This window comes from Fukomys damarensis, unplaced genomic scaffold, assembly GCF_012274545.1.
Source record: "Fukomys damarensis isolate Sample0158 unplaced genomic scaffold, DMR_v1.0_HiC HiC_scaffold_18, whole genome shotgun sequence".
Taxonomy (NCBI): Eukaryota; Metazoa; Chordata; class Mammalia; order Rodentia; family Bathyergidae; genus Fukomys; species Fukomys damarensis.
Window position 1 is genome coordinate 34,787,050 of NW_022900930.1, and position 15,303 is coordinate 34,802,352.

Consider the following 15,303-nt stretch of genomic DNA (forward strand, 5'->3'; position numbering starts at 1 on the left):
ACAACACTGCCTTTCAAACCAGACTTCTAAGTGCCACCACAGGCTGGCCTTGCTCAGCCTACATTCTTGATTCAGGATAAAATTTGAACCAGATTTGGAGTGGAGAAGAGGATTGGCTAGAATGAAAGCTGAAGAAAATGAGTTAGTAAGAAAAAGGATCACTGGGATATAGAATATGAGCAAAAAGAATAACTGTGAATGAAGTCACATGTTTTTTGTTTCTTTTGTTGGGAGGAGCATGTTTTTTATGAAGTGCTGACTATTTGCACCTGCTGTCCTCAGAGTACTGGTAGATTTAAGTTGTGTGATCAGAGAATTTTATGTGGCAAATTTGAGGTAGCCAGGGGTTGGAACCTTAAGAAGATGATCATTAGATAAAAATTTGCTGAGACAGTGCTCCCCACAAATAAAATGATAAAGGAAAGAACAAATAAAAGATGGACTGTGGCAGGATCGTGGAATTCTTAGTCCATTCTGATATTACTTTGGAAAAAATAACTTGTAAAAATTTTCTTGGATATTTGTTATTTTGAAGTTGAAACATTTCCAGTTGTGGCCAAATCATATTTGATCATTTGACCTAGATGTCTTGAGAACAATACTTAAGACTTGCTGTTAAAGAGTGAATATTTTTATGAAATACTATTTTACTTTGTAGGGAAAAAAATATTTTACTTTGTATTTTGTTATATAAGAATTTAAAAAATTCTTTCCTAAACCCATTTTGCTGCTTGTTATTTTGTGTGTGGTACTTTCTGTTACTATAATTTCTTTGTGTCTTGCTTCTTTCTGAAAAGGTTTTGAAAGTCAAGTTTGAATCAGGCAGAGTTTGTACCAATTTAGATATAACTCAGTTATTAAGTTATACATATTTTTATAGCTGTTTCCACTATAAGCAGGACTTCTAGATTTCCTTTTAGTAGGTCATTGAATCTTTTTTACTTTATGGAGCAGTAAGAAATGCATGAAGGAATTTGAATTTAGAGAGGCTGTCTTGCATGCATATATCTGGGCATTGGCATTTAGAGTCTATAAATTGGCAGTGAATGTTTTATTTACCTGTTAGAATCACAGCTAGATCATCAAGTAAAATTTTGCCAGATATATTGGAATACACTTGATGGCACAGAAATGAAAGTGTAAGGCATTTAATCAAAAATATTTGTGTGCAGATTGCACGAGAATTTTAATGTCTTATATGATAACCTGCATGTATAATTTAGAAACACAAATTATATGAGAAGTAAAGCTGGTCCACCGTCATGCCTTTTTATGAGCGAAATAATTCACTGTTACTGAAATTATTTTAGATGAGAAATTGTTATAATTCTTAGCTTGTCCACATTACCAAGCTCTTAGATAAAGCTGGCAGCGTGAATGACAGCCACACACCCAAGGTTAGACTGCAGCGTTGGTTTCTCCCTTTTTTAAGCCTCCCTTTCATGTGTAGCCAAGTGAAAGTCTCCAAGTGAAATGTAAGCTCTGTGGATCCTTGGGAGCCTTGGCCTGATGAGAGAATCCCAAAGAAAAGCAGCAGTTTGGAAAGGCTGCCGAAGGCACCGAGGGCAGAGGGCCAGGGTGACGATGACATGACTCACAGACCTTTCTAAGCAGATCAGTGAGAAGGCATCACCTCCCTGGGCTCTGGATGTATTTTTCCCAGAAGGGTAGTCCTGGGTTTTCAAATCAATTGTTTGGCTTTATCCTTCAGATGTTGCAGAAGGAAAATGTGTTCTTTTATTGCTCTTCCAAGTCTTTTAACCATTTATCCTTAATCATCTGCAGTCTGTGTGGGAATAAGTCTTCTAAAGATCACTGAACTTTGCTTGATTTGAAATCAGCGTAGAATTCGTTTTATTTAATGTGGGAAACCTTCTTTGGAGAAATTTGACACAAACTGGCTTTTTAGTGATTTAGAATTTAATCAAAAGAGAACACCATAGAAAAACACTGCCAGATGTACAAATGTCTGCTCGTGGGTTAGATTGCCATAAGCTTTGTGATTCTTTCTATGTGGTTACTGATCATTGAAATAACCGTAGCAGTCAACATTTAGCAAGTCAGTGTGAATTAATGAATTTTTGGTTGCATCACAGGGATGTAACCCTAGGCTAGCTGTAACGTATATCATCATCATAAGTTTTCTCCTTGCCACTTGTTCTATTAGAACTATTTGATGATCTTAGAAGCACCTAATAGATTTGCTTTGTGGAAAAGTTAATAAGCCCATTAGACCACTGGTGTGTGTGGAATGATCTACAAAGAAGTCAGTTCTCTTAGTTCCCATATCAGCATATTACAAAAGAACCATACTGTGGATTGTTTGGAATTTTACAGAGTTCTTCAAAGAGCAGTTCAGAATGGTTTCTCAGTGTGCTAACTCTGTGTCTTGGTGCATGGATTTGGCTGGCATGAATTTGGGCAGAGTGGGCCAAGTAGAGCTAAGTGAGGTGGGGAAAAATTGAGAGAACAGGCCACAACGGTGAATAGAGTTATTTGTCACTGAGTTTGTAATAGGATTTTCCATTAATTCATGCAGGCTTCCAGTGCCTTACATTAGCCCTGTCAGGATGAACTACTGCCACATCTAAAATGCCATCCCCCATTAAACGGTGCGTGTCAGTGAATTTGTAATTTCTTCTGTTCACCCAGAAGATGAATGGATTCCACTTAGAAAACAAATGTGTTTCAGAAATGCACATTTCAAAATCCTGAACATTTCCTAGGAGGAACATTCTTTGCATTGTTATACAGTGAATGTATATTAAAAATGTAATCGCTATGTGAATCTGTCTAAAAGGAAAGCATCCAGCTGCATAGAGACAAATACACTGTGAGGTGCCCCATTTCACTGGTGACCAGGCTTTTCATGCTGCTGCTGCTGCTGGTGGTATAGTTGTGTGTGTTGCCTTTATTGCCTTCTAAACCATTTGAGGGCATTTACCCACACAACAAAATCCACACAACAAACCAAATTAAGAAATGAAAACTCAGAGAGGTTAACCTGCCCAAGATCACACAACAGATGAGTGCGCTAAGATTCAGGCTGTGCTTCCAACCCGTTAACTATCCAGCCTGATCAATCTCATGAGCTACATTTTAGTAGTTGGCTTAGTTCTCTTGCCAGTTCTCTACCCCTCCCCTACAATAATACTTATTGTTGTGTTCATCTATTCCTATTTTCTCAAACTTATCTTGGAAATATTACTAAGCTGTTATAACCAGGACTCAAGAAATACATAATACAGAAGAGAATATAGCGAAGTAGATGTGGATGGACAATTAGAACTCTTCCTTCCACACAATTGGGCACCGAATGGGATAGGACCACAGCTCATGAAATGATGAAGGACCAGAATTCCTGGGTGGCATTTGCTTTCTGAAAGAACAGGGTACAGCAGGATTGCTTAGACAGTTATGTCAAAACTGAATAACAGGAGCTAATAGAGGCCAGGTCTTAAGGCAGGATCCAAAAGTTAGAGAGCTTAGAAGGACATCAGTAGTTCTGGGAGGCTCAACTCCTCTCTTCCGAGGATGTTGTCCTCTCCAAACAGCTCTAATTAACTAACCACAGCATCACATGAAGCAAGCCATGGCGTGTTGACTGCCAGTAGCATTTTGAGAGCAAGAATTACTATTTCTCTTAAGCGAAACAAAAATTAACAAAAAAGGTTTGGCTTATGAGTAGACCAAACTCTAAATCTTTGACTAGAAAACAAACTACTTACTGAAAATAATATTATGAAGTTCTGTTGCATTAAGGGTATAAAACTTCCATGCACTTTGGAGAGGGATGGAGAAGTAGTATGAGTTGTTCTACCTATTTGTTATTTTGTTTTGTTTTGTTGGTACTGGGGATCGAACTCGGGACTTTGCCCTCGCGAGACAGGCAGCAAATCCCTAGCCCTCTACCAGTTGATCTATTTTGCTGAAAAAATTAAACTTAAAAGAAAAATTCAACTGGCTTAGTCATGTGCCTTGCACATAACTGTCTGTCTACCTGCCTGCTTCATGTCTGTTTTCCGTTCTATTGCCAGACTCATCTGTCTGACTCATGCCCATCTCTGCTTCAAACCCAACATGGCACGGCAGTCTAAAGTCATGACCATGTCATTCAGGGCCCTTCATAAATTGGCCTCTGCCTGCTTCCCTTACACGTAATGTCCCTTAATTCTCACGCTGGAGCATTGCATTCTTTATAAACCCTATTCTTTCCACACCGTGTGCCAATTCTCACTTCCATGTCCTTGCTAATGCTGTCCCCTCTACCTAGAATGCTCTCACTTTTCTTTTTATTCATCCACTCCATCTTTGCTTGGCTAATGCTAATGTATCTTTTAAGACTTAGGGAAAGTATTTCCTTTTCCCGCTTCCAAACCTCGGAGTTCTCCCAGTGTGCATATTTATATCATTGCATTTACGACACTGTATCATCATTATTTCTAATGCCTTAATCCCTTAACAAAAAGAACTGTGCTTATTCCTTTTTAAACTCTCAGCACTAACACATTCCTTGGTTAAAAACAAGTAAAAGCTTATAAATGTTTTCTTGGATGAATGAATAATTGAATGAGGATAAGCTGGTAATCTCATTCAATGAATTATTGTAGACATGTTCGATTTTACCATATATCCTCTGAATCAGTGATAAGCAGCAGGGCTCAGAGAGGCCAGAGATATTAAAATGACAACTAATGCTCAGGAATGGGCACCTCCAATGCCACTGAGAAGTATCATTTTAATTCACTTTGATGATTAAAATGCTTTGGGGTGCACACAGTTTTAAAGCTATCATTTAAAAGTATAACGCAGTACATTAACATTTAAAATCTCAGGCTACCAGTGCTCTCTAACCAAGAAAGAGCAAGCGAAGTTGACTGATCTTAAACTAAAAGCTGTCTACATACTTACAGGTTATCAACTCTGAGAGGGCAGGGATGGTGACTGTTTCATTTACTCTTATGTTCCAGATTCTAGTATGGGGTAGACCCTCAAATACCTGTTGAGCTCATGAAAGAATAATATCTCCTACCCACTTTTAAGGCAGTATCAGGATTTTGGGTGGGGGGGTGGGTACTGGGGATTGAATTAAGACCTATGCTTGCCTGGCAGGCACGGCGCCACTGTGGTGAATTGAATCTCCAACCCTCAGGAAGGTATTAATCCAAAATCCAAACTTATTTTTATCTATTGCATTTAAGAGCAGGTAGCAGACTGGTGAATTAGGCTTCTGTTTTTCTCAATGCTTATCATTTATCTTGATGAATGAAGTAGTTAATATAGAAATTAAGTTTGTTTTTTATGAATGTTTTGAATTTTATACCAGACTCAGTAATCATACATTCATGTACTGATAATCCCAAAGAAACAAGACAAAAGCTCCCTTTAAATTAAACACGAGAACAGAAGGCTACAGTGTGGGGGCATGGATACCTTATTGTCCCTGTTCCCCTGATGGACAGTTGTTTTGTATTTGGTATTTATTGGTGGCATATATAAATAACTATTTTTAATAATGTAAGGGCAATGTTTGGATTTGAGCATGACCCTTAACAGTTATATTTTTGAGAGACATTTTGGGGCTGTTTTTTCATTAAAATTCATCTTTTTCTTTAAGGGTATACCTCAGTTACCATGTGCCAAAGCATTATACAACTACGAGGGAAAAGAACCTGGAGACCTTAAATTCAGCAAAGGTGACATCATCATTTTGCGACGACAAGTGGATGAAAATTGGTACCATGGGGAAGTCAATGGAATCCATGGCTTTTTCCCCACTAATTTTGTGCAGATTATTAAACCATTACCTCAGCCCCCACCTCAGTGCAAAGCACTTTATGACTTTGAAGTGAAAGACAAGGAAGCAGACAAAGATTGCCTTCCATTTGCAAAGGTAAAATTGAATTGAAATTTATCAGTTCTTTTCTACATGAAATATGGCTGGTGTTGCCTTTTATAAAAAGAGAATTTTGTTTGAACCATCTCACCTTGCTTCTAAAAATACCTGGAAGCAGTCTTCTTTAAGGAAAATAATTTTGTACGTAGACTTCTATGAAATCAATTTTGATTGATGCTCTCTACTTGGTAGTCTTTTCATATTTAGAGCCTACATTTATTTTTAAGCCACTTTACAGAGTATATGTAGCACCTAGGAATTTTAAAGTACTGAATTATGAATAACAAATGAAACATCATTACTTTTTATTTTATATGTAAATTTCTTTGCTTAAAAGCAGAAAGGAATATATTTACTGAATTGATAAAATAGTTTAGAATTTTAAGCAGAATATTGTTTTTGTAAAGAAAGCAATAGAACATGCATTTGAATAGCCGTTTGGCACTTAAAGAGAAAGGGAGAAGTATCTGATGAGGATCAATCTAAACAGAAATTCACGATGCTAGGGTGGGTGGCACTTGAGTTTTTCATTTATGGCTCTAAATAGCCAGCCACTTGTATAGAAGTTCATAGTTTTATAATTGTCTATAAGAAGAAAACAAAAACCAGGTTGACTGAGGTATCATTTAGTTCATGAAAACATTGAATTTGTGTGCTAAAATGTGTCTGAGCACTTTTATTCATCTGTTGTTGAAATTGAGTCCCATTATTGAGATAGGAAATTAAGTGACAAAATTAATGGGATGAAGGAGACTAATGATTTGCTATTTCTTCAGGATGATGTTCTGACTGTGATCCGCAGAGTGGATGAAAACTGGGCTGAAGGGATGCTGGCAGACAAAATAGGAATATTTCCAATTTCATATGTTGAGGTAAGTTAGTCTATAGAATCTTGAATTGTGTTAGTACTTAGTTTAGTAAATACATCTTAAGTGTGTACTTGGAGTATTAAGAGGTGTTCACGACACAAAGCAGGAGTATTCTCTTCAGGATCACTGGATGGATTAGGAAGAACTCCTTTGTTCTGCTCTTCAGCTGCTAATGACTATGAGGTGGGTGAAGCTCTTTGTCTCCTTGCTAAGTGCTTTCCTGTGTCTTGTGAAAGGTACCATAGTCCTGTTGTCCATCATCTGTCCTGTTTCCAGGTGTTCTATTCCATTTGCTGGCTTTGGGATCAGAAAGTTAATAAAGTTCCTGAGTCAAGTGGGAGGTTAATATATTTGTTTACTTATTTCTTCCATTATCTGCCACATCATCAGAACTGGAATAGTGATTCATAGGGTAATAAGTAGTTCACTTATTAAATAAATGAACAGATCTTTCTCATTCACATGCCAGTAACTTCTTAGCTAGCTACCTCTTCTCTGTTTAGTTATTTCATGTGAGTTAAAAAGCTTGTAGTCAAGCCTGGGTTAGTGAAGTCTTTTTAAAGAGTATGCATAAAGTAACACAGTTCTATTATTTAAAAGAAAAGCAGAAATTAAAAATGAGCTAAGAAGTTACAATTTATACTAAATCTTCATTATACCAATACCATAAATTGTCCTTTAGTAATAAACATTTTTTTTTTTTTGCTGAAAATAAAAAGTTTCAACGAATGAATCAGTTATAGCCCAAACAACCAAACAAGTTTATTGAGGTCACAAAAGGCTTCTGGAAAGATACCTGTGTGATACACAAATAGAGGTTAACCAAGTGAAATGCAAAAGGAGCATTTTAAGGCAAGCACAATACCCAGGCAGGGCGACCAACATGTGCAAAGGCCAAAAAGTAAGAGAGAGCATACAGGTTATTTGCGGAATTGAAAGTGATTCTGTGCTTTAAAATACCAAAGCTTATACCTTAAGCATGTAAAAAAGAAAAATTACTATCACTTGTATTTTGTCGTCTTTTTATCTGATTCTGAAGATTAAAATGACAAATTATAGCATTGTAGCCAGCACTCAGTTTCCTCCTTAGGCAGTGAGATTGCCAGAGTTTTCATAAAAAATCAGCTTGTCTGTGGGAAAGTAATTCAAAACATGTACAAGTCTTGAATTTAATCCATACCCTTTATTTCTGTTTTTTGACATATTTTTCCTTTTTTGAACATAAACAACAACAAAATCGTTAACATGCAATCTTTTTTGTACATTATTTGTATAGTCTTAAGTGTGGGTCATGGAAAACTACAGGCATTTCCAAGTATTTGAATAATTACGTTAAAGTTCGCAAACAATCACAAGATTAGTAATGAAAGCCTGTCTTTACTTGTTAGGTATTATCAGTATCACATGCTGACACTTGGTTTGCGATGTATGAAAAGGCGTAGCTATATTTTTGTTATTGGGCAGGTGTAGATCATGCGGATAGGCATTAAAAGATCTACTCACAGAAAGTCCTAAGTCACTTCCAATCACTTGAGTCATTAGGATTATTTACTCCTACTTAAATTGAAAAGGTAAACTTCTGCCAAGTGGAAAGTACTTTCATTCTTTTATCTGTTTTCTTTCAAATGAACCTTTTTCCTTTTTTAGAATCAGAATTTTGCTAGTTAAGATATGGTAAACAGATCATCTGTCGTAAAGGGCCTGTGAACTTTGCTTTGATGTCAGGCCATTGGATTGAAGCTCCTGGTAGGGAGCAGAGCATCTGGGGATTAGTAACACCTGGCTTAGCCCTTGGGGAATTGAAGTAGAGGCAGATTTCAATTACAGCCTCCCAAACCCCAGTTATTTTAATGGTGTAGAGAGTGTCTTGCAGGGTAGCTTCAGATATGGAAAAGCTAACTTGATAGCAAAAACAGGAACCTTTTCCTAAATAGTGGTCTTTCCTTCATTAGAGCCCAGACAGACTGCATATAAAAATAGATTGTATTATAAAAATTCACTAGTAAATAATTTTCCTATATTTTATAAGCAAACATTTAACTTTCCATCAATTTTAGGTGCTTGGGTGGGAGGCTTTGCTTGTTTTAACACTACTGCCCACATAGTTATCTACCAGAGGTTTTGAGGTCAAATAACAACGGTGGACCCTCAAGTTATGACTGGCCTGACATTTGAACAACCTGGATTATGACCAGAATTTTAGTTTTAATTTAAGAACAAAGTCTTGAGTTATGACACAAATGCCATCTGCTCGTGCTTCCAGATGGTCTCAGGTACAGATTTAACCCTTAAGAGTTTTGGACTGAACATTACAACATCCTTTCCTATGTGGGGTTAATTGAGAAATCCTGGACCAATGTCTTTCCAAGGGCACTGAGATGCCTGTGTACAGGACAGTGACTTTGAAGGCTGTGTAGAGGACTTGAGCCTTCAGCTGTTCGAGTTACAACCACCCCTTGAGAATGAATTGAGTTCATAAGTCAAGGATCCAGTGTACACTTAAGGAGTTTAACAACTCTATATCTTATGCAAAGTGGTTTGGAGCTCAGATTATACTATAACCCAGAGTGTGCCAGAGTATAATGATTATCAAAGAAAAGAACCACACCATCATGCATACTGAGGGAAACAGAGGTGGATTCTGAGTTACCAGAGCCGTATCTTACCTTACACAGGCCCTTAACAGAGACTGAAACTCCCTTTGGCTCCTACTGGTTGGCTTTGATAATGGAAATGCCCAAGAAACTTGCTTGAGGTAGAAGCTCGACGCAGGATGAGCCTGGTTGTAACATTATAGTCCTGGAGTGGGTTAGTGCTTCAGATATTGAATGGGGGAGGGGGCTAAAGGAAATTAAAAGGACTTAGCATTGGAAGTAGGTAATGAAAGGAGTGGGGAACGGAGAATGGAGATGGTGAGGCGTGCTCCTGGAGTGGTCTGCCCTTCCTCCCTGTCTTCAGTGATCTTTCTTTTCTCTTTCAATGTCCCATAACTGTGGTCTGTGATCTCCACCTGTATTGAAGTAAGGGGGTAAAATAGTAGACATAGTATCGTGATTTACAGACAGATTTCCTATTAAAGTGGAATGAAAGGTTCTTCAAGGGTTCAGTAGAGATGGAGAGTCTCTGTTTGGGATTAGCAAGTAGGAGAGAGGAAAGAATTGCTATATAAGTGGCCCTGAATTCTGTCACTTGGAGTGCACGTTTACCTCTTATGATGAGGGTTCTTTTGCTTTGATATCATTCCCTCTTCCTCTCTAGAGGTTCTCTCTTCAGACTTCTCTGTGGGCACGCCTTGGACATTGAGGATTTTATTCTGTTTAGACAGACTCTTCCTTGGTCTTGGAGGTTGTGGCGTTTATTCTATTTAGTTAGGCTCTTTGTTGACTTGAACAAGTTGGAAAGCAATAAGGGGTAAGAGTTTCATGGGGAAACCTGGGGAATTCTTGAAGACAATGCCAGGATGCATACAGAAAAGGGTGTGTTTGTCAAGAAATTTGTCGTCTGCTTCTCTGTATTCAAAAATAGCCAGTTTTCTACAAAATGGGAAGGAAGATTTTAACAAGCCCATTAATTTGGAACTGACTCACTCAATTCAGCAGTCATTCAGACAAGGATGACACAATTCTTAGCAGGCAAAAAGTGTGAATGAGGTAAGTGCTACATATAGGATTATGGACAGTTTTCAAATGTGGTATATTATCGGCTTATAGTGAACTACACATCTTTATTAAGTTTCTCATATTATTTTGATAGCTAGTCATTTGCTTGACATATCACTCACCCAAGTTTTTCAACAACAAAAAAAGTTATTTAGCAACTTGCTCTTTTGCCATAGATAATATAAAGATAAGCATTCCTTAGCATGACATGTAGTAGGGGCGCCTCATAGACAACTGTTCTTCCCCTTCAGTTACTGCCAGAAAGAAGGGCTGCTTTTCTCATTCTTTATATCTCACTCCAGATGTCATCCTTCTGACAGATTTTTCCTCACTATCTTGTCAAAATTAAGTCCTCCTCACCGTTTGTTTACTTCAAATGCACAGTGGTAAGGTAGTGGGGGAAAACGTGGACTCTGGAGCTAAATGGCTGGGATTCAAGTCATGGCACTACCGCCAATAATCTGAGTCACTTCGGCCCTAGTCTTCTTATTTTAGAAATAATCTATATAGGATGAATTAATTTCACTGACACTGAAGAATAGCGTCTGACACCCTGTAAGAGCTTTATAAGAGCTTGCTGTGATTAATATCACATTATTCCTTCTTAGTTTTTGTTACTCCTTCATTTGTTCTAACTCTTCTAAGTCATTTGTTGTGGTGACCATTTATCCCCCCTCTGCATTAGAAGGGAGCACCTGAGGGCCTTGTCTTGATGGCTTACCCTTGTCTCCCGGGTCCTCACACAGTGCTGCTCACTGGGCTCACAATAAGTGTTGCTCAACTGACTGAAAAGCACTCTAACAACTTGTAAAACAAAAGTTTCAAACTGGTTTATAGATTTTTACCCACTTTCAGCTAAATTTTCTAGCTAATATTCCTGTCATTTCCTACTAGCCATATATTTTGTTATGGGTGTATCTCGGTTTCATGTCGGGAAGTTACATTCCTCAAAGTCACTGGGTCTGTGTGACCTTGGTAAGATCTCTCTCTCTCTTTTTAAACTAGGCTATTTGGTTATGTCAACTTTAGAATTCTCCCTGACCAAAATAATAGTAACCATACCATGTGGAATGATTTTGCAACCTCTACTATTTATTTGTTATATAGAAATGACTCCCTGATGGGAGGGCAGAGTTGGAGAGATATTGGCCAAGGATATACCATTTTAATTAGATAGAAGGAGTAAGTTTCTCTGGCTGTGTATTATCAGAGTTAACAATGGAAAATCAAATGTGCAGGACTCAGTACAAATGGCCTTACCATTGTAGCTCTAGTTTCCTCCTCTGTGGAGTCAGGGAATTGGAAGATACTGTCTGTGTCCCACAGAAGTAGTAGAGGTTGAGATGTATACCTTGAATTGTCAAGCTGACCCTTGGAGGAGCTAAGAATAGCACTGTTAATTTAATTTTTTTTAATTTACAGCTTTTCCTCTAGAGAATAATGATAGCAGAAGAGCAAAATAATAGTCTTTGATATAGTAATAATCGAAAAGTTGATTGAACTATATAGAACGATATTCTGTTTTTGAATGTATTTTTCCTGTAAAATTAAAACGTGTAATCAGTGTTTATAAAAGAAGTTTAGAGAAATTGTTGGGAAGTTGGAAAGCGAATTAGTATATTGCCTAGCATCCAGATTTCTCCTTCAGTTATGAAGTGAGTTAATTTTTATGAGTGAAATTTAGAGATATTGTTGAAAAATCAGTAAGGGAGAATTACTCTGTTGCTTAGCACCATCCTATCTCCCTTAATTCTGACTGAGTACATTGGATCTGCTTTTGAGCAGCTTTTTTCTTTTTCTAAGGTACTGTGGGTCATGTCCCCTGGTCCACATTTTCATATCTTCTGAATGTTATCTTAATATAAGTAATTGTAGTTTGTCCCTCTGCAGCAATGGTAGGAGAAATGAGGACTGGCTCCTGAAGTTCTAACACCTAAGACAGGTCTGTAAATTCCAGGAACAGCTACTTAATATATAGGGCCAGAGACTCCATCTGCAAAGGAGTTGCTTAGATTAGGCAAGGAACTTTATGTAGGGCAGTTTATGCTCCATCTGTTATTCAGTGGCCTCTTTCTAATTTAAGAGTTTCGTCTTGTTTTCCATCAGGAGAACATTCAAGGAACTGAGATTCTAAAGATCAGTTAATGTTTATTGAGTTCTCACTGCATGAATGGACAGTTTCCAGTATGCTGAGCAATTTCATAGGACCTAAGAATGCAGATCTCCTGCCTAGTCTTAATCAGAGGCCTAGGATAATGACCAAATGGTGTCTTAACTTCCACAGTGATTCCCCAAAGAATCCCCAGAGTCTTTAGCCTGGCTGTATTCTCCTATAGGGGCCCTAGTTAAGGTTTTACTGATCATTCTTGGAAAATGTATCAGAATTGCTGCTTTTACAGCTCATTTGGGATATTTCTTTGTCTATGTACTTATAGAATACTTATTGTTTCTTCTAGGTCCGAATAGATATAATTTCTCTTAGAGCTTTTCTTTCCCAATTCTTCTGTGCAACAAAATTAATTCTGTGAATCCAAACAAAAAGAACCTTTTCCTTGCTTGAGGCTTCAACAATACTTAGTATTCACCGTTCTATAAGAACATGCTAAGAGTATAGTTATATAGTCATATAGTTATGTGTAGATGGTTTATTGTTTTCTTGTGTCCCTTGAGAATATGTCTCATAAGGAATATTTTTAAGCTTTTACTTCTATAATATAATTGTATTACAAAGAAAAACCTTGAAAAGGACATGAATATTTCTGAGTCTCATCCTGTATTCTTTGGTAAGTATCGTTCCATTCTTTTTGCTTGTACCTTAATGGTATGGCATGCATACTTTTGCCTTTCTCCACATAAGTGTAGTAGTTTTATCCATGAGTTTTCATGGCTACATAATAAACACTCCAGTAGCTAAACCATATTGTAGTTAAGTATTTTTACCATTTTTTTTAGACAAGTGTCTTATTTAGGAGAACAGAGACCCTTATTGAGAAGTGGATGATGGTTGCTGTCCTGCCCTAGGTTTCTGCCCTGCTGTGCACTTGCCCCAGGTGACGTGCAGTAACTGGTGTTCCTAATAGTGACACAAAATTTATTATTATTCTTCAGCTTTGCTTAACAATTGTATAAAACGTCTTTTTTAATTTAAAAAATTATGAAACCACTTCAAGTTCTAACATGAAAAGTTAGTTTTCAGACATGATTCATTATTCAATTTCAAATGTCTGAGGTTGCCTTTTAAAGAGAAGAATCACAAATTGGAGCCATAATATTTTAATGTCTTTATTATTTTAAAATTTTCATCATATTGCTAATATCCATGTTAAATATTGCTGCTAACTAAGGCTTTACTGAGCAGAGTAGATTCATTTTAATTAATTAAGTATTAAGTCATATTTCATATCGTATGAAGGATTCTAGTTATTTGTGTGCGTATGTAAAATATAAGTGGCTTGAACAGAAGTGTTTTGACTATAAAATCAGTGGGAGATAGTATTTCAGAGAAGTTATTTCTTAAGTGTTGTAAAACATTAGTTTCTAATAATCAATAAAGTTTAACAGCAGTGTGGCTGGTAGGTTTTACATACATGCCAGGCAAAACTTTCTCCATATGCTGAGAAAACTTAAACAAACTCTCAAAGTCATGAAGGCCAGTACCCTCAGTAGTCTCTGTTTTCTTGCTAAGCTTCTTTCTTGATCAGCCTTCCTGCCTCTCCCCTATATATACCCCCCCCACACACACCCCTGCACACTTTGGGTATCAAGGACAGGGGAAAATCTTTTTCACTGATTTATTAACTGATTACAAATTATTATGGAATTTCTGTCAGTGTGTAATTTCACATTGACAAGGTTTCACTTAGAATTTAATGAGAATTCCGTATTCTGTATCTCCTGGGATATTTGTGTATTTCCTCTGTAGTATTCCTACATCTGGTAATGAGATTCTGGAAAATAAAATGTATCATTGGAATGTATACTTTCAGTTAATAGGCATTTCTGATTTATGGTGTGCATTTGAAGAGCAAATACAAACTAGAAGGAAACATACAGAACCTCATGCACTTTCAGATCCCATCAAACAGAGACATGAACTGAGCCAAATTTAAAATTCTTCCATTGGTCTCTCTCCCTAGAACCATAATTAGTTTGTAGATCTCTTGCTTCACAAGTAACAGGTCCAAGTGCCTCCTGAGCCTTAATTTTTAAGAGGAAGCTTCCTTCTGTCTTTTAAATTGTTCTGCACATTCACTGGTTGTGGTCACAAAGTATTTCTCCTCCTCTGCAGTTGCTCTCTTCTCCTTTAGGTCTTTCGTCCTCCAGGAACTTGGTCACATAATTTATATATTTTTTGTTTTGCATGTCAGTTATTCTTTTTGTCTTGGCTACCCCTTAATATAGGAAAACGATCTGCCTTTTGCTGTCCTCAAGTCATTCCGTGACGATACTCTCCTCATGGTACTCCTTTTGCTGGCATAATTCTCAAAAAGCGGCATTTATTACTGCTTCTCACTGCCTCTGCTTGGTCATTCCTTGTAGTTAGCCTTTAGGCCCTCCAGGGTGTGAAATTACCCTCCTGGATGCCAGTAACGGCCTTTTCTTTGCTCCTCTTTTGTCCTCCCAGTAGCATTGACTCCTGTTCTTAATCTCCCTGAGTTTTCACCTTTTCCATTTCTGGGGCATTGGTTGGGTGGTTGGCCTAGTAAACTCAGCAGAGTCTTTCATAACCTGAGATGTTGAGTGCCTTTTTTTCTCCTTGCCCCTGCTGTTTTCTTCTCTGTTTCTCCCCTCTCTAAATCAGAGACCACCAACAAACCTGGCCTCTAGAGTTTTTATGCTTACTTGCAAAGTAGTTTTTTGGTTTTTTTTTTTTTTTTTT

General features: G+C 37.4%; 1 protein-coding gene across 3 annotated transcripts in view; it reads left to right on the forward strand.

Annotated features, from left to right (window-relative positions):
• The window catches only part of Sh3rf1 (SH3 domain containing ring finger 1), a 202,758-nt gene that overhangs the window by 141,498 nt on the left and 45,957 nt on the right, over positions 1–15,303 (forward strand). For all 3 annotated transcript variants that reach the window (XM_010629845.2, XM_010629843.3, XM_010629844.3), the window contains exons 5-6: positions 5,618–5,893; positions 6,673–6,768. In XM_010629845.2, the coding sequence (XP_010628147.1) occupies positions 5,618–5,893; positions 6,673–6,768 (372 nt within the window). The remainder of the gene's footprint in view (positions 1–5,617; positions 5,894–6,672; positions 6,769–15,303) is intronic.